The sequence below is a fragment of the Anomaloglossus baeobatrachus genome, chromosome 8 (assembly GCF_048569485.1).
Source record: "Anomaloglossus baeobatrachus isolate aAnoBae1 chromosome 8, aAnoBae1.hap1, whole genome shotgun sequence".
Taxonomy (NCBI): domain Eukaryota; kingdom Metazoa; phylum Chordata; class Amphibia; order Anura; family Aromobatidae; genus Anomaloglossus; species Anomaloglossus baeobatrachus.
In genome coordinates, this window is record NC_134360.1 from 196,877,498 (window position 1) to 196,898,265 (window position 20,768).

The window sequence follows — 20,768 nt, forward strand, 5'->3', positions numbered from 1 at the left end:
CGTCACAAATTCCGTGACCCCAACGACATCTCTTTAGCAATGTCGTAGCGTGTAAAGCGGCCTTTACTAAAACAGCAGCTACAGGGATAAAATGAGGTTATATTCTTCCTGCAGCCACTAGCTTCCAGTCATAGGGGTGATGCATGAAAATATAACAGTCACTGGTTTCTACAGAGTGAGCACACTTCAAGCAATCCCTCTGCACTTTGACAGCCAGTTCTACAGTATGTGTCTACAGCATATGTGTGCAGGGATGTCAGTCAATGTGTAGAGGAGTGATAAGGCCTCTTTCACACGTCCATGCAAAACACACACGTTTTTCACTGTCCGTGGTGTAGGTGTGTATGTGTGCGTGTGTGTGTTTAATGTGTGCTGTCAGTGTGCTATTTGTGTGACATCCGCATAGCACACGGACAGCATGAACTTCTATACTCACTTGTCCCCGGTGCTGCTGCTGCTTCTGGGTTCATGGTGCAATGAATATGCATGAACATAATGAGCGGGCAAGTGACAGCAGCGCCAGAAACAGGTGAGTATAGAAAATTATTTTATTTCAAACACACGTGTTTTCTCCAGTACGTGTCACTCAGATCACATCAGTGTGTGATCCGTGTGACATCAGTGCTGCTGGAGAAAACTGGACATGTCGCCATGTGCAGCACACGAACACGGTCCATGTTAAAACATGAATGAGTGCGCAGAACCATTGATTTTAATGAGTATACATATCTCCTGTACCTGTGAAAACGGACCTCACATGTAGCGGCAACATGAATGTGTGAAGGAGGCCTAACAGAGTGTTTCCTCCCTGTAGAAAGCAGTGACTGTTATACCTCCCTGCATCATCTGGGATGACTGAAAGTAAGCGGCCGCGGGGAGAATATAACAATAAAATTTTTTTCATGTAACCACTTTTCTGGTAACACTACCTAGCATGATTTAAATGCTTTTTTACCTGCAGATTACCTCTATATAAGCAGGTAAATAGCATTTTAGAAGGTGACAGGTTCCCATTAAATGTATGAAAGCTTTTATAGAAAGCTTGTGTGGATGTCACTTACAAAAGATCTATCTGTGGTGTGGAGTGAAGCATGAAGTGCTCTTCAAGGTAAATCAGCAGTTTTAGCTTACTATTGTAGGGTACGAGTGCTGCAAAATGAAGGGTATTTAATACCTTTGATGTGACTGCTCCCTTGTAGAAAAAGCTATTATTATGGGCACTAAATCCATTTATTTGGTGTGGACAGAGCTTGTTCTGATCATGGCAGTTTAACCACTCGAATACCATGGTCAATAGCATCTCTGTCAATGGTCAACATGGCATCTAAGTGGTTAATCCAATAAAGGGACATTTTTTCCTCAAATGGTCACCCTTCAACATGACTATGTGATGAAGATGGGTTTTAATAGAAGATGAGATCTTTCAGTAGTGTCTTCCATGTTTTCACACCTATTAAGCCATGATGCAACTTAAAGGGAATCTGTCTCCAGGTTTTTTCTCCCCCACTTGAGAGCAGCATAATGTAGAGACGGAGACCCTGATTTCAGCGATGTGTTACTTACTGAGCTGTTTGCTGTCATTTTGATAAAATGAATGTTTTCTCTGCTGCAGATCCAGCAGTTATACAGGGCTCATGAATATGCTGGACTACCTGCAGCACGCCAAGTAGTTCTGTAATGATGATCTACTACTGATTAATCAGTGATTTTATCAAAACTACAGCAACCAGCCAAGTAAGTGACACATCGCTGGCATCAGGATCTCTGTCTCTACCGCATGCTTCTCTCAGATTAGGTGGCAAAAACCTGATGACAGATTCCCTTTAATACGAAATTGCTAATATGACAATACACTGTAATACATATGTACAGTATATTGCGGTGTATTGTACCTGCAAACAAGGAATTGCAGACTAAGGTTTCCTAGGGGAACAAAACAAAAAAAAACAAAACGTTTTTTCTATATATATATATATGTATATAAAAAACACAAAACGATAAACGGTTAAACATTTTTTCCGTAAAATAAAAATGACAACGAGAAATCTCTGCTAATTTTCCCTAACTGTGAATGTCGCAAGAAACAATATGTAGATTAATACAATTTTTGGAGATGTATTGTTCAGCATAATTGTAATAAAAATAAAATTAGTATTTTCTTTTGTTTTCCTTTCTACTCTAAGCAAGTTTGCATCTTTGGTGCTTATTTATGGGTATAGGTATGGTATACGTTATTTATATTTATAGTTCACAGCTGACCATCTTGCCTCATGCACCTAAGGAAAACTTGAGCCTATAAAACAGATAGGGAAGGATGAAGCATGCTATTAAAGGGAATTTGTCAGTAGATTTCTGCTACCTCATCTGAGAGCAGTATGATGCAGACAAAGACATTCTGAATTCAAAGATGTATCACTTAGATTACTGGCTGTAGCAGTTCTGACACAATCTGAGTTTTTAGCTTTAGTGATGTAGCAGAGTCCAGAGAGTTGCCCCCACCCACACCAGGCTCTCTATAGAGATTGCACATTAAAAAGTGAGCTGTCAATCGGAGGACGGGATGTGTCAGACTGCCATGCAGATGTGTTTTTAGTCATATAATGATAAGGGTCCTGCTGTTTAAATAAACATAGCAAATAAACAAAAGATTGGACTGTGACAAAACAGTCATGCCTGAACTTTCTGTGTTAACCCTTGCAGCATGCTGGCTTCAGCTTATATAACAAAAACCTGCTGACAGATTCCCTTTAATGTGTGAAGTTTCACCTGACATATACTAGTTTACGGCCTCTTCTTACGTCCATGTTTCTAGGACGTGTGATGTCCATTTTCACATATACTGGAAAATATGTTCACAAGCATACTCATTAAAATATATGTTGATTTTCACACCTCCATGTTTGCACATGAACTGTGTGTCCCAGTGATTCACATGTCTGCTTTTTACCAATGGCACGGATGCCAAGGACCAATAGAAGTCTAAAGGGTGCTTTACACAATGCGACATCGCTAGCGATATCGTTAGCGATGTGACACGCCAGATCGCACATGTGACTGGCGCTTAAAATAAAAATGACCTCTGAGCGATCTCGGGAAATCTTATCCGCGATCTTGCGTGTCACATCGCTAATGAGATCGCTAGCGATTGTCGCAGTGTGTAAAGCACCGTTAAGAGTTTGTGAAAAACATGTATAGCACAGATCAGAATTAAATAGATTAAAAAAAAATAAACATTTTTATGTGTAAAAGATGTTCAATGATGATAGATAGATACAGTGGGGAAAAAAGTATTTAGTCAGCCACCAATTGTGCAAGTTCTGCCACTTAAAAGATGAGATTTGCCTGTAATTGACCACAACTATGAGAGACAAAATGAGAAAAACAAAACCAGAAAATAAACTTGTCTGATTTGGGCAACACAGACTTTCAACTCCCTCCAAAGGTTTTCTATGAGGTTGAAATCTGGGAACTGGCTTGGCCACTTCAGGACCTTCATATGCTTCTTCCGAAGCCACTCCTTTGTTGCCTTGGCAGTCTGCTTGGAATCATTATCATGCTAAAAGACCTAGCCACGTTTCATCTTCAATGCCCTTGCTGATGGAAGGAGGTTTGCACTCAAAATCTTATGATACATGTCCCCATTCACTCTTTCATGTACATGGATCAGTCATCCTGATCCCTCTGCAAAGAGAAATAGCCCCAAAGCATGATGCTGCCACCCCCATGCTTCACAGTAGGTATTCTGTTCTTTGGATGCAATCCAGCATTCTGTCTCTCTTTGGTAGAAACACGTTCTCTCTCTTTGGTAGAAACACGAGTTGTGTTTCTACCAAAGAGTTCTACTTTGGTTTCATCAGACCATATGACATTCTCCCAATATGCTTCTGGATAATCAAAATGCTCTCTAGCAAACTTCAGACAGCCCGGACATGTACTGGCTTAAGCATGGGAACACGTCTGACACTGCAGGTACTCAGTCCCTGTCAGCGTAGTGTGTTACTTTACTTTTGTGTAGTCTTTGTTACGGTGGTCCCAGCTCTTTGCAGGTCATTCACTAGGTCCCCCTGTGTGGTTCTAGGATTTTTGCTCACCGTTCTTGTGATCATTTTGACCCCCATGGGGTGAGATCTTGCGTGGAGCCCCAGATCGAGGAGATTATCAGTGGTTTTGTATGTCTTCTATTTTCTTATTATTGCTCCCACAGTTGATTTCATCACACCGAGCTGCTTGCCTATTGCATATTCAGTCTTACCAGCCTGGTGTAGGGCTACAATTTTGCTTCTGGTGTCCTTCGACAGCTCTTTGGTCTTCACCATAGTGGAGTTTGAAGTGTGACTGTTTGAGGTTGTGGGGCAGGTGTCTTTTATACTGGTAACAAGTTCAAACATGTGCCATTATTACAGGTAATGAATGGAGGACAGAGGAGCTTCTTAAAGAAGAAGTTACAGGTCTGTGAAAGCCAGAATTCTTGCATGTTTTTAGATGACTAAATACTTATTTCCCACCATAATTTGCAAATACAATCTTGCCAAATCAGAAAAGGTGATTTTCTGGATTTGATTTCTTATTTTGTTGTGGTCTACCTATGATGTAAATTTCAGGTCTCTCTCATCTTTTTAAGTGGGAGAACTTGAAAAATTGGTGGCTGACTAAATACTTTTTTTCCCCCACTGTAGATAGATAGATAGAAAGATGAATAGATAGTTAGATAAAGGGATAGATACATAGATAAATATATAGATTTTACAGCTATTAACCAAATAAATTAATAATAAACTTAATATTTAAAAAAAAACAACGTTGGTTTTCCCCCATTGTTGATAACCAATAAAGGTAAAGCAGACAGCTGAAATCTGATATTATCAGACTGGGAAAGTCATCCATGATTATTGTACCCTTCCCAGTCTAAAGGCCCCATCACACACAGAGATAAATCTTTGGCAGATCTGTGGTTGCAGTGAAATCATGGACATATTGTTCCATTTGTACACGGCCACAAACCTGGCACTGATTGTCCACAATTTCACTGCAACCACAGATCTGCCCCAGATCTGCCACAGATTTATCTCTGTATGTGACAGGGCCTTAATAATAGCAGCCTGCAGATGCCCCAGAAGTGGTAGATCACATTACATGCCCCAATTCTGATGCTTTGCCTCAGCTCTTCCCAAATGCTCTGGTGCAGTGGCAACAGGTGTAATGGTTTATGGGGTTGATGTCAGCTGTGTAGTGTCAGCTGGCATCAAGCCCTGGTGTTAGTGATGGAGATGTTTCTGTCAGACACTCCCATTACTATCTTAGTAATTTAAAAAAATCCACATACACATGAAACAATAATTAATTTCAATATACACTCCCCAAAACTTTTCCTCAATTACCATTTTCTTTGAAAAAAATATGCAGTTCCTCTGTTGTCCGCCAAATCTGTCGTAGTCCCAAAAAAGATATCTGAAAACACCACAAACATACAAACACAAAAAAATAAAACAACAGATTTATCCTTCTTTACCACTTCCTTCAGACCCCTCAAAAGTTCTGGCTGTTCTTACATAGTTCAGAGATACCAACAAACAAAGTCTATGGACCATCGTTCTGACACTTCACAGACTTTGCCTACAGGCAATTCCAGGTGACGCTGCGCTACGTGAGACTCTGAAGAGCAGTGACATCAGACTGCTGTTCATGATCGCTGGGTCACCAGGTCCCTCCAGGTCATGTAGCGCAGTTTGACCCAGAATTGCCTGTAAGCAAAGGTTATGGATTGTCAGAACGATGCTCCATTGAATTTGTTTGTCGGAAACCTTGGACTACGTTGGATTAGCTGGGTTTTATTTTTCTTTTGAATAAAGTGGTGAACAGGAAGGTGTCTTGTTTTTTTCTCTGTGTTTGTATGTTCATGGTTTTTTTTCAGATATCCTTTATTGGATTATGACAGATTTGGTGGACTATGGCGAATTCACTAGACTATGGCGGAGCTTGTTTTTTTTGTTTTTTTTTTTAATAAAATGATGAACAAGGAAAAGTTTAGGGGAGTGTATATTGAAATAATCTTTTTTATGTGGGTACCTTTTTTTTTTATTACTTGGTTAGTAATTGGGTTGTCTGATAGACGCCTCTCCATTACTAACACCAGGGTTTGATGCCAGCTGATATCAACCCCAAATTCCATTACCCTGACTGTCACCTCACCAGTGAAAATCGGGAAAAGCAGAGGCAAAGTGCCAAAATTGTTGCATCTTATGTGATGCTCCATTTCTGGGGTGTCTGTAGGCTGCTATTTTAAGGCAGGAAGGGCCAAATAAACATGGACCTTCTTAGTCTGATAATACCACCCCCAGCTGTGTGCTTTACCTTTGCTGGTTATCACAAATCTATTTATCTTTGCACATCTTTCGCACATAAAAAAAACATTGATTTCAGTATTATGCATTTTTTTTTCCAGTACGTGTCACATGGACGGCATAAGGAAAACACCTATGCACACACAAGGGCTGCATGCTCAATTTTTAGGAGTGCATATATTAAATAGATGTATATGTAATATTTAAACCACTCAATACTTACCAGATAGATAGCTATTCCTCCACCTAGGAGAAAGCCGCTGTAAACATCTATTGGATGATTCTTGTACTGGGTGATACGAGTAAGTCCACATATAATCCCACAAATTATAAAGGAGAACACAAGCAATGGCTTCAGCAGTTTAGAGGAATCTGTAAGCGTGGCATTGAAGTACATCTGAAAAGGGAAGAAGAAAATGAAAATGTTATTACGTGCATTTATAGAGGAGGGTTTACAGCGCTCTATGACTTTATGTTACATTACTATGGGGAAATCATCCAAACTTATTTTCAGTCTCCGTGGAATCTCTTGCTTTCATTCCTACTACAAATAAGTTAAGAATAAAAGAGCTGGATTCCAGATAAAATTGTAAGTTTTCCATTCATTGCTGTAAAAGTCTCAGCTCTTATAGTTGCTGTCACTTTAGGGAATTTCTAACCAGGGTTGTAGACCGGGTCAAATCAGTCTACAAGATAATGCACGGGAGGGAGAAAGCTTTGACACCAGAATGGGTAAGCATTAGTGATGGGTGAACGTGCTCGGCACTGCTCATTACTTGATTGCGCATCGGGGTGCTCGGGTACAAGGGTACTCCTGGAGTTCACCCAAGTATCACCGGTGCTTGGATATTTCATCCATAAAACAATGACCACAATGTACAGACTTGCTTTACTGAATGATGTGTGCAGGCACCCCAGGTATTGCCATTTGCAGTCTCTGAATAACTCTCTGAGGGGATAAAACAATAAAACAACATTCTTTGACGTAGTGTGACCAACAAAAAAAACCCAAACCCTCCCTCCTTCCAGCTGGAAATGCTCTGTTTATGACTGGTTGTATGTGGGCAGAAACCCAAACAGGCCAATTATTGACTTCCCATAATACTCGTTATTCACATCGCGCTCGTCTGAGAGTCTGACCAGATCGAATAAAGTAACGACTATCAGTATGAGACACTTTAAAAGGGTGATCTGAAGGTCAAGTAAATTTTAATTTAAATCCCTATCTGTTTAGTGGCATAATCTAAAGTAATATAAATTATGTTTGAAATCAATATTCCTTACAGATCCATAACTAATCTAACTGATAATGTACTTTTTCCGTACTTCCTGTGTGATGACGCTTTGTTTGAGAATCCCAGTGCATGCTGAGTTACTCAAATAAAGTGTCATCAGAGTAGGGGGCTGATACTGTGGTCACTGCCACAGCCTTTGTTCCCTCCCTGAAATGAAGGTTGTTACTTGTGGGGGTAGCACTGGTCTCTGAATGCTGCTGGGTACTCTGACAGAGTGCACTCATAGTATGCACTGCTCTTTTGGTGGCTCTATTGATCTGACCCAACAACATAGTGGGTTGTCACTGTGCACAGAAGGGACACAGAAGGGACACAGCAGGGACCAGAGTAGACCCTGAAAAGAGTATCACTGATGATGCTTCATTTCAGGGAGGGGGCAGAGGTACTGGCAGTGACCAAATCCTTTGCCCCCTGATGATGCTTAGTTTCAGTATCACAGCATGCAAAGTGTCATCACAAAAGGAATTAGAAACATAAACTGTACATCATGTTAACAGCAGCAAAAAACTAAATGAGCAAATAAATTAATAAACCAAAATAATTGTTGTCATTTGAAAACAATAAAATTTCTTCTTGTGGAAAATCTATTTGGGACTAAAGCAGGCTATAATATAGTCGTACAGAATAAATTAATGAAAATGTTTTGGTGAAAACTCGACATAAGCAAATCACTTTGAGGCAAATCAAACTTGCCTTGAATTTCACTAAAAATTCTGATTCAGTTATCGCTAAGGGTCACTTTGGGTGTTTGGCCCCTGTAAGGAGATGGACATTCTACCTTATTCCCCCTTGAAGACACGAATCTCAATATGGTTGGTTAATATAATAGGCATGATATCATGCATTATAGTGATGATACTGTTCCATGTGAATTGTGATGTTTGCATGTTTAAAGTGATACACTGTACTGTAACGAAGCTGTGGTCTACCCAACAACAGGCTGTAAGTAGGATAAGAGACAGTTAAGTGTTGAGACTAGCCAACAGTAGGAGGGGTTAAGGTATAGGGACAGAGAATGTTTCCTGTAAGAAGTTCAGATAGGGCCCAGGGTGTGACAGAAACAGACCTTGGGTTTATGTAGTCAACAAGGTCTCATGACATGGGTGTCCCCTGAGGCAGAGGAGACTGGGGCCAGATAAAGTGTGATTCTGAGTACAGAAGATGAGAGAGATAACTATGACAGAGTGATCCATTGCAATCAGGTCAGCGGACTGACCGAAGGCGCGAGTGGCAGATTAAGGTGGATAGGACGCTCAGCAGCATGGCCCTAAGCAGTTTATAACTCTTAAAAGTAATGGGCCAGGATGGAATAGGATATGAGATGAAGAACGTGGCCCAGCCATAAGTCCTCTAAGCATCAGTAGGCTTCAAGCTAAAATCTGGCCATATTATCTATACAGCTCTTTTACAAGGTGAACAGAATACAGAACCACAGGAGGGAAAGAATGACTTTCATGGAATGTAGTGTGATATTGAAGTGGAGGGTTGGTGACAAAAGCAAGTCTAGTGCAGGCATGGACAGCTGAGATGGAAGGAGTAGAGAGACTGTTTGTGGAGATACTCTGTATTCATGAAGAAATGAATGAGACATTATGTGCCCGCTATCTCATGTACATAGTTGTCATCAAGCTAATGTTAGTAAAGAAATGTGAACTGGTGGGCACCTTCATTGAACTGGTTAACATCTGATCCTGGCCAGTCGAAGTCAACAGCTTCATGCGGCCTAAAAGGGTGTACTGCCCCTATACAAAAGTCCACAGACCCTGCCAGGACTCCATCTTTCATGTAGCATGTGGGGGCATGAAAGAACTACACCTTGCCCCCAACTACCGCCCCTTGCCACTCTATACACCCAGTGGGCCTTGGTATGTCATGGTGTTTGTTTAAACCTAGTCTGCCTAGGTCATTGAAATAACATTTCAAGGTCTAACGGATACCAGAGGCGCCAAAATCCCAAGGGGTCCTGTGAAAAAGATGAGAAGCTTGGAAATAACACCAGACCAGAACAGCCATGATGGTAGCTATCCGGACAGAGTGAGGGATGTGGAGAAGTGAGTATAATTTTTATTTTTTTACCATATGTTTATTTTGGAGAATTGAATTTACTAGCCAAATTTGAGTGAACTCCCAAATTCGAGTTTTGGCATATTTGCCCCATCATTAATGAAAACAAAAATGATAATATCTTACGTTCAAATGCAAAGCTCTAAGGAACATCTCAAATTAGTTTTAAACCCTATACATTTCTATTAAAAAAAATCCTTTATAAAATTTTTACAAAAAAACCCAAAAATGTCAAGTGGTTTTGGCCAAATAACAAGCAAAATTCAGGAAAAAGTGCTGTAAGATTGGAAGCATCAAATACTGTTTCCATAAGGAATATGTGAAAAGGAATTCATATTTTACTATTCACGCACAGCAAACCTCTACCCCGCTTCATTCCCCCCCTAAACATACTTGTGGTGAGCAAAAAACTCTTAACAAAAAATTGTGTTTAAAATCAACATCATGAATATTTGTTAACACCATAAAGTAGAATGTATGGGGAAAAAAAGTGGCACATTTTGCTTTTTATCCCCTTATGTATTCCTAATGTGTATCATGTTGTGGTGATGGGTTAGATTAGAATCAAACAGGTAAAGCCTGCTTTACACGCTTCAATATATCTCACAATCCGTCGTTGGGGTCAAGTTGTAAGTGACGCACATCTGGCATCGTTTGTGAGGTATCTGCGTGTGACACCTACGTGCGATCAGGATTGAACGCAAAACCGTTGATCGCAAACACATCGTATCTTTGTCTAGAATTGAACGTTTTGTTGCACGAACCTAGTCAATTGTAACGTGTGACATCCCTCATACGATTTTGGTGTCTGATGCTATGTGTGCAGGTGTGCGCTCTGCACCGCAGCTTAAAAAAAGGTCCGCTTCAGAGCGCAGCTGAAAAGCTGCGCTCTGAAGCGCCTCACAATGTCTGTCATTCACTAATCTCTGTCAGTCGGTCACTATCTCTGTCCCTCTCTCTCTGTCCATGTCAGTCTATCCCTCTTACCCCCTCTCTCATACTCACCGATCCCCGATCACTGGCGCGGGGCTGCACGGCATTCATACTGCTCCGGCGGCTTTTACTATTTTGAAAAAGCCGGCTGCTCATTAAACAATCTCGTATTCCCTGCTTTCCCCGCCCACCGGCGCCTATGATTGGTTGCAGTGAGACACGCCCCCACGCTGAGTGACAGGTGTCTCACTGCACCCAATCACAGCAGCCGGTGGGCGTGTCTATACTGTGCAGAGAAATAAATAATTAAATAATTAAAAAACCTGGCGTGCGGTCCCCCCCAATTTTAAAACCAGCCAGATAAAGACATACGGCTGAAGGCTGGTATTCTCAGGATGGGGAGCTCCACGTTATGGGGAGCCCCCCAGCCTAACAATGTCAGCCAGCAGCCGCCCAGAATTGCCACATACATTAGATGCGGCTGTGTCTTCTGCAGCTCTGGTCACCTCCATGCAACAGAGCTGGAAGCGACGCTGGACCATCCTGGATTACGCCGGACATGGAGGGCTTTTTCGGGCCTAGTAAAGTGGTGAACGAGGGTATATGTTTGTGTTTTTTATTTCTAATAAAGGATTTTTTCGGGTGTGTGTGTCTATTTACTGTCACTTACAGATTAATCATGGAAGGTATCTCGGGGAGACGCCTGACATGATTAATCTAGGAGTTATTGGCAGCTATGGGCTGCCAATAACTCCTTATTACCCCGATTGCCAAGCACCAGGGCAAATTGGGAAGAGCCGGGTACAGTCCCAGAACTGTCGCATCTAATGTATGCGGCAATTCTGGGCTGCTGCTGGCTGATATTGTTAGGCTGGGGGGCTCCCCATAACGTGGAGCTCCCCATCCTGAGAATACCAGCCTTCAGCCGTATGGCTTTATCTGGCTGGTATTAAAATTGGGGGGGACCGCACGACATTTTTTTAAATTATTTAATTATTTATTTCACTGCACAGTATAGACACGCCCACCGGCTGCTGTGATTGGGTGCAGTGAGACACCTGTCACTGAGCGTGGGGGCGTGTCTCACTGCAACCAATCATAGGCGCCGGTGGGCGGGGAAAGCAGAGAATACGAGATTGTTTAATGAGCGGCCGGCTTTTTCAAAATAGTAAAAGCCGCCAGAGCAGTGTGAATGCCGTGCAGCGCCGCGCCGGAGATCGGGGATCGGTGAGTATATGAGAGACAGCTGCTCAATTCAGTTACTCAGGAGTTTAGCGGTCACCGGTGAGTCCTTCACCGGTGACCGCTAATCAGGACGCGGCACAGACAGAGCCGCAGCATGACAATGAAGTCGGGTGAAGTTAACCCGAGTTCATTCTGATCGTGCGGCTCTTTCTGTGTCTGCTGTCATCTGCCATTCAGCTCTGCTACATGGCTGTCTGTGTCTGCTGTTAGCGGCCATGTAGCAGAGCTGAATGGCAGATGACATAGTAAAAACACATCCCTACACATTACACACGCTTGGCAAGTCAATAAATAAAAAAAAAAAAGGGTGCCCAATGCATACGTCACAGAGCACATGATCTAAAGGATCGCACACAAAATTGATCAATTTAACATAGACTACTAACGCACGTGTGACAGCAAATGAACGAGCTACATGCGATCTCATTAGATCGCATATGCGATCTGGGCGTGTCACATCACAAACGTGATTGCACAACTAATTGCAACGTGTAAAGCTGGCTTAAGTCTCAGCAGTGTTTCCCATCAGCAGTAGGATCTATGAAAAGAAAGTCTACGCAAAACCTAAGATATGAACATAAAAGGTCCATGATATCTCTAATCAACGGTTTTTAAGTCTTGGCTCTGGTACATTGGGGGTTAATGTGTAGGAGTGGGCAGAAAATGAAGAATTAATTGATAGTTAGTAGGTTTGGCTGCCTGCGTCTTCTGTTTCAGCTGTTCCATCTGTAGGAGGGAATAGATGTATTTTCAGCACAGTTAAAAGCTTGTCGTCTTGTCAATCAATGTCAGATTTTGTATTGCTTCTAAACTTATCAGAGTATTTCATATGCAAAATATGCTGTTTTACAGAATGTCCCTGACAGGTTTGGACTGACTACCAAATGACTTGTGTTTTCTGGAAAACGTTAACATTGTATTGATTATTATTGTATGTTATATGCATTACAGATATGTACCATATTTCCCCCATGCCAATTAAGCCATTCGAAGTCTTCAAGTAAGAATAGAGGTGATGCATCCATGGTGCCATAGCCGGCTTTAGGCATGTGCGAGTTGTGCGGCCGCACAGGGCGCCGGCAGGCAGAGAGCAAAGGGGGCGCCTAGGGAGCAGCTGTTTACTTTCACTTTGCTGCTCCGACCCCCTCCTCTGTCCCTGCGTCTGGTCTCCTCCCGCTCTGCACAGTCTCAGGCAGGGGGTGCCCTCACCTGCTCTCGGCTCTGTGTCCTCCTGTCTTTACCATACAGAGGGGGGAGGGGCAGCAGCAATGCCGGAGATGCAGTTACAAAAGACACACTGAACTCCTGGAGCCCAGGAAGTGACTGTGAGTATAACATGCTGTGTGTCATCTGTAATGTATTATGTGCTGTGTGTGTGTGTGTGTGTGTGTGTGTTATGTATAACATGTGTGTGTCCTGTATACTGTGCAATGTCTGTCTGTCTGTGTATCTGTCTGTCCGTCTATTATCCATCTGTCTGCCTATCTTGCTATTATATATCTGTCTATATATCTCCTATATCTATCTATTATCTATCTATCTATCTCTCCATTATATATCTTTCTATATCTATGTATCTCTATTATCTATCTATCTTTCTATTATCTATCTGTCTATCTATCCCTCTATCTATCTTTCTATTATCTATCTTTCTATTATCTATCTATCTTTCTGTTATCTATGTATCTGATATCTATTTGTCTATCATCTATCCAGAGTCGGTCTGGTACACAGACACCAGTCAATGCCCCAGAAAGCTCTTAGGCTGCTTTCCCACATCCCTTTTTTGCAGTGCGGCTCAATCCGGGTCAAAAACCTATGCAACAGATGTGGCAAAAAAACGGATCCGTTGCATAAGTTTTTCCATGCTGCCCATCCGTTTTTTGATGGTTGCGGCTTGATACTGAGCATGCGCAGTGTAAAAAACCACATCCGGCGGCTGGATGCGTTTTTTGCCGCAGGATGCCGCATCCGGCGTCCATAGGCTTGCATTGTAAATCGCGCCGGACCCGGCGCGATGCGGTTTTTGCGCCGCACAAAAAAACATGCCAGGCAACATTCCATCCGGCTGCCGCATGGGCTAAATATGCCGCATCCGGCAAAAAACGGACACAACGCAAGGCCATGCGGCACAATACGGCGCTAATGCAAGTCTATGCGTAAAAAACGCAACTGGCGGCAAAAAAAATTGGTTAAGTTTTTTCTGCAAAGCGCCGTATTGTACCGCTCAGCAAAAACCGGATGTGTGAAAGCAGCCTAACTGAACATAAAAGGGACCCGCCGGCAGGGGCACCACTGGCATCAAGGATCCAGAGCTCCAACCCAGAACTTCTTGGCCGAAGCCCCGAATCTTCTGCAACCACCGCACTGAATTATGTCGGTGTCACCCCGATACAGTTCAATCCTGTGACAGAGCACAGAGCTCCATGCTCTATCACTGCCCGTCTCCTAAGCCACAGTCCGCTGCAGGCCAGCTGCATATCCACAAGGGCAGAGCAGTGACATCATTGCATCGCGCTGCCTCCGCAGGCCACCATAGAAGAGAAGACGGAGGCTGCGGTGCTGGGAATCAGGATTAGGTGAGTATAATTTTTTTTTATGTCTATATGGGATCTGTGGGGGCTCCTGTTGTATATCAAAGACTGTGTGGAGGCCACTGCTGTGTATAGGAGGCTGTGTGGGGGCTCCTGCTGTGTATAGGAGGCTGTGTGGGGGCTCCTGCTGTGTATAGGAGGCTGTGTGGGGGCTCCTGCTGTGTATAGGAGGCTGTGTGGGGGCTCCTGCTGTGTATAGGAGGCTGTGTGGGGGCTCCTGCAGCGATTTGCATATAGTTGTGTGGCCTCTAGAGTTAACTCCTCCTGTGGACCCCAGACACCCCAGTCCGACCCTGCATCCATCTATCTTTTCCATAGTATCTATGTATCATGTGTCATGTATATTGTGTAATTTATGCAGTGGCAAAATGACTGGTCCTGTGGGTGATGGGGGCCATTGCTATTTTCTCGGATGCATGGTTGAACACCATTGAGGAGCAGTTCGCCACTGGCTCCCTGTTTCGCCATTGCTCTGCAGCTGTGGGCCCTGGATAGGTGTAATGACATCAGGGGGAGCCTGTGACGTGATGCCAGTGGGCCCTGCAGCTGCGGTCAGAGTGGGTGCAGAGCATATGTAGGGGGTAATAGATACATATATATATTTACTAGCAGTAGTACCTGGCGATGGCCAGGATAGTAACTGTCTCTCTCCCTCTCTCCACTCTGTGTCCCTCTCTGTGTGTTTCTGTCTCTGCGTGTCTGTGCTTGTGTTTGGATGTGTCTCTGTGTCTGTCTCTGTGTGTTTCTGTGTGTTTCTGTCTTTGTGGGTCTCTACCTCTATGTCTCTCTGTGTGTCTCTGTGTTTGAATGTGTCTCTGTGTGTGAATGTGTCTCTGTATGTGTCTGTGTTTCTGTGTCCGTGTCTTTGTCTCTGTATGTGTGCCTCTGTGTGTCCCTATGTGTGTGTCTCTGTCTGTGTGTCTCTGTCTATGTCTCTGTTTCTTTCTCTGTGCCTCTGTGTCTCTTTATCAGTCTCTATCAGTCTGTCTCTGTGTGTGTCTCTGTGTCTCTCTCTCTCTCTTTGTCTCTGTGTATCTCTTCTCTGTCTCTATATCAGTCTCTGTGATTCTATGTCTGTGTCTATGTCTCTGTGTGTCTGTTTCTGTGTGTCTCTGTCAGTCTGTGTCCCTGTGTGTCCCTGTCCCTGTGTGTCTCTGCATCAGTCTCTGTGTGTGTGTGTGTCTCTCTCTCTCTGTGTCTCTGTTTCCGTGTCTGTGTCTGTGTTTGTGTGTCTCTGTCTCTGTATCAGACTCTGTGTCCCTGTGTGTGTCTGTGTGTCTCTGTGTGTGTCTGTGTTTGTCTCTATTGACATCATATTATCTGACACATTACCTGTCTTAAAAAAAAATGTCCATGTCACGTATAGTGTGTAATGTAATGTAATTCTGAATATTGACCTGCCATATCCTAAAGGTGTGTAATATGCGCTCTGTTAGGATTTCACTTGCTGATTTAAGTAGTTGTCACCTGATCACTCACCTGCAATTTGCAATGTGTGGTCATCTGTAGAATGACGTCTCCTCCTATTCCTCTCAAATTGAAAATTATAACAATGAGAGAAGCAGGAGTCGTCATTCAGCAGATGACCCCAAGTCTGCTAATCACTTGTGAGTGATTTCATTGGCAAATGAAATCCTAACAGTGTGTATTACACATTTTGGGGGTTCGACCAGTCAATGTGCAGCAGAGCAGGGAGAAGCCATTGGGCACTGGCCTCCCGGGCTCCTCATCCTGACTGCATCGTCCTCGGCAGAGATAAAATGTGTTTTATCTGAAATGTGGAAGCATCAGAGTAAAATATACACGACTGCAATAATGGAGGGAGCCGGTGTCTGATTCCTTCCACGCGGGGGTCGTGCAGGAGGAATCAGCTGTCAGATTCCTTACCTGGTAGAAAATAACAGTGGAGCCTCATATGTTACATGGCGTCACTGCCGTCTGCACATCACATGTAATGGTTTAGGCTATGTTCACACGGGCATCTTTTTTTTTACCACAAATATGCAGCGTTTTTGTCCCAAGAATGCACCAAAAACGCACCGTGGCAAAAACGCATAAAAAAACGCAATGTGTTTTTGACACATTTTTACCGCGTTTTGCCTAATGCGGTTTTTAAGTCTAATCTATTGACTGGAAGGGCTCAAAAATGAAAACGCAAAAAGAACTGACACACTGCATCTTCAAAAACGCAGCCAACAAAAGATGCCCAGTGTGGACAGCAAAAGAGAAACCCCATAGACTTTACTGGGAGGAGGAAGTGCATGCAGGGGCATCTTTGTGACCTCAAAAATGCTACAAAAGATGTCCTGTGTGAACTTAGCCTTAGGGGCACTTTGCACACTGCGACATCGCAGGCCGATGCTGCGATGCCGAGTGCGATAGTCCCCGCCCCCGTCGCAGCAGCGATATGTGGTGATAGCTGGCGTAGCGAAAATCATCGCTACGCCAGCTTCACACACACACTCACCTGCCGTGCAACGTCCCTGTGGCCGGCGACCCGCCTCCTTGTTAAGGGGGCGGGTCGTGCGGCGTCACTGCGACGTCACACGGCAGGCGGCCAATCGGAGCGGAGGGGCGGAGATGAGCAGGATGTAAACATCCTGCCCACCTCCTTCCTTCCGCATATCCTACGGAAGCCGCGGTGATGCCGGTAGGAGATGTTCCTCGCTCCTGCGGCTTCACACACAGCGATGTGTGCTGCCGCAGGAGCGAGGAACAACATCGGACCGTCGCGTCAGCGTAATTATGAATTACGCCGACGCTGCAACGATGATACGATTACGACGCTTTTGCGCTCGTTAATCGTATCATCTAGGCTTTACACACTGAGATGTCGCATGCGATGCCGGATGTGCGTCACTTTCAATTTGACCCCACCGACATCGCACCTGCGATGTCGCAGTGTGCAAAGTGCCCCTTAGTGTCGTTATGAAGGCCATTCTATCAATGTAATGCATCATCAGCAGCTGAGGTGTATTATGAGGTTCTGCAGCAGCTGAGTTGTGTATGATGAGGTCCTGCAGCAGCTGAGGTGTGTATTATGGGGTTCTGCAGCAGCTGAGGTGTGTATTATGGGGTTCTGCAGCCGCTGAGTTGTATATTATGGGGTTCCGCAGCAGCTGAGATGTGTATTATGGGGTTCTGCAGCAGCTGAGATGTGTATTATGGGGTTCTGCAGCCGCTGAGTTGTGTTTTATGGGGTTCTGCAGCAGCTGAGGTGTGTATTATGGGGTTCTGAAGCAACTGAGGTGAATTATGAGATTTTGCAGCAGCTGAGATATGTATAATGAGGTTCTATAGTGTGGCGCCCCTGACCTGGTCAGGCACCACTGAGTACTGCACCCATGCTGGGAACAGTACAATACAGGTAATCCAGAAGGCTGACCGGGGTGTGGAACACAGGCGCATAGTGATCAGGTCTCACACATGTACCCATGAGAGGACCCCTGGGGATCCCAGGAGGGGGAAAAGCCTTCACCTTCACTGGAATAGTGGAGGGGGCCAAAAGCCTCCATCTCCTCTCAAGGGGTGTGGTAAGAGAGTCTGGTTGCTAGGTGGCGTAGGCAAGAACAGGAGAGGAGGGGCAGTGAGCCAGAGCAGTGTAGAGTCCAGGGAGCTCGAGTGAGGAGCAGATCCCTGGGGCTGTGCAGTCTGACAGCGTCCGCGCAGTGGCTACTGACGGGGGAGAACGGTCAACTAGGAGGGCTACCCGAAATCCATCTTCAGCTAAAGAGAGAGCACGGAGTGGGAAGTAAGGAGACTGCTAGAGAGTACCAGGCCCAAACGGGCGGCAGATCCCGAAGCGGAGATAGATCCAGCTTTCTTTTGCTAAACCTGCCGGTGTGGGGCTCTCAAAGCCCACGCCACAACACCACAAAAGCCGCAGCCACGTAGCCACAGTTAGGGCCCATAGGTCACAGGAGGCAAGCAGCTGGAGTGGCCTGGTCCAGGCGACAAGCAAACGGCAAACGAAGGGGAGAGAGGCTGCAGCATCTTCCCTGGGTGACCCCCATAGGGACTCAAAGTCGGGGTTACCCCAAACCACCAAGGGCTAAGGAAGGCGAGTTAGTAGTCACCCTCACAAGTCAGCCTGAAGGACACCTGGTTCCCGCCTGGTTCATCCCAGCTACGCCCGGGTTACTCACCCTGCCACCTGAAGTGAGTAAAAACCCTGAAAGACATTCTGCCTGTGTGGAGTTATTCTGCGCCTTGTGGTACTACGCACCTACACAGGGCCCTGGGGCTTGCCTCACTCTCAGGAGGCTACTACAACTGGCTGCACTCACCATCAGCCCCAGGCATCCCTTAACCTGCAGTGGCGGTCCCCACTGACCGCAAATCTGAGAGTGGCGTCACGACAAACTACAAAGAAGGTTTCCCTACCTGTGACCAGACAGATCCATCTACGTGGAGTCCCTGAAGGTAATGCACCGACACAACACCTGTGGGGCTTCACAATAGCATCTGAGGTGTGTATTTTGAAGTTCTAGAGAATATTACATTATTCGGTGTGGATTTATCTTACAAATTTTCCAACAAAACTATTTGCAGCATTGCCAAATGGGGTGTTCCCAGTCTGGTTAATAAAGGGATTACAATATATATGCCGTAGTTCTTCCATACACAGTGCCCCTTCCTCATGGTGTGTATGTGGTGCTGCACCTCAGTCTGTTCAGGTCATTTTAGCTGAGAGGCAGCGACACATACACAGCGCCCCCCGTCCTTATGGTGTGTATGTGGTACTGCAGCTCAGTCTGTTCAGGTCAGTGGAGCTGAGAGGCAGCGACACATACACAGCACCCCCTGTTCTTATGGTGTGTAAATGGTGCTGCATCTCAGTCTGTTCAGGTCATTTTAGCTGTGAGGCAGCGACACATACACAGCGCCCCCCGTCCTTATGGTGTGTTTGTGGTACTGCACCTCAGTCTGTTCAGGTCATTGGAGCTGAGAGGCAGTGACACATATAACCTGAGGACTCTTTATTATGTAGAAAGCAGAGATTTTTTGCTAATTTCGTACATTCCCCTTTAACATTTGTATTTTGGACTTTTTGGTCCGGAGCACACACAGCATCGGCCACCAACTCCATGGTGTCTTGTCTGCTATCATCTGGTACATTTATCCTTAGGATTTGTATAGTAGATGTTGATCCCACCAATGGGACCACAACCTGCGCCGCTCTAAGTGTATAGGAATTTATACCATCTCTCCACAAAGAGTGTCAGCACCTCATTCTGCAGATACATGTGCGCCCCATTGGGGGGATCCATATGTACCATCTATAATGTAATATCCAGGCACACAGCATGTACGAGATGAGAAGACCCCAATAACAATAATTTCAGATGTGGTGGAATTAATGTGGATTGAGAAGCAGATTCTCCAGCACAAATCTGGAGGACTTTATTGTACATTTTGAAGAAATCAATTTTCTTAGGATATAAAAAAAATGGCCTCTGGTCCCCAAAATCAGTAGGGGGGGGGGCACCAAAGGGCAGTTTTGCACAGGGTGCCATTCAGGCTAAGGCCGGCCCTGCGATGGTCCAATGCATTTTATTCCAGCAAAGTCTAGATTCTGTATTGTAATGAGTAGTGATGGGCGAGCATTCTTGGCACTTGATCAAGCATCAAGATACTCAGGCAGTCTTGTTACCCAGCCGAGTATTGCGGATGCCGGAGTTCCATGCTTGAGTCCCTGAACCGAATTTTTCATGGCTGTTTTTCAATCAGTAAATATGCGTGCCAATCATGGTAATGCCATAGCCATGTTAGCTACTGACATTACTATATACTCCTCTTAGGTATACGCTACCCTATTTTGCCTACAAGGTAGCTCCACCGCATTATGCTTTCACCCGTGAGCGCCGATGTCCTTCTTGTTTTACATTACTATTATTGTCTGGCCACATCGCATAATTGGGTCTTATATGAGCCAATGCTCAGCACACTGCAGTTCAGGGAAAGTTGATGTGGGAGGGAGAGCTTAGATTAGAGCAGGCATACAGGGAGGGTTATACACTTGCACCCCTTAGTACCTTTCATATATCACTAAAGGGTGCTTTTAGCCTGGTTTAACAAAATAAATAAATAATTAACAAAACGCCAGGCCTTTTTAAAAATTATTTATAAATAAATCATTTAAAAAAGCGGCATGGAGTTCCCCCTTATTTTTAATTACCAGCTAAGGTAAAGCAGATGGCTGTGAGCTGATATTATCAGCCTGGGAAGGTCCATAGATATTTGGCCCCTCTCAGCCTAAAAATAGCAGCCATCAGTCACCTCAGAGTTGGCACATT

At 44.4% G+C, this 20,768-nt stretch overlaps 1 protein-coding gene across 3 annotated transcripts in view; it reads right to left on the bottom strand.

Moving 5' to 3' along the window:
- Positions 1–20,768, bottom strand: part of PLPPR4 (phospholipid phosphatase related 4) — a 196,080-nt gene that overhangs the window by 5,479 nt on the left and 169,833 nt on the right. For all 3 annotated transcript variants that reach the window (XM_075320075.1, XM_075320074.1, XM_075320073.1), the window contains one exon: positions 6,565–6,738. In XM_075320075.1, the coding sequence (XP_075176190.1) occupies positions 6,565–6,738 (174 nt within the window). The remainder of the gene's footprint in view (positions 1–6,564; positions 6,739–20,768) is intronic.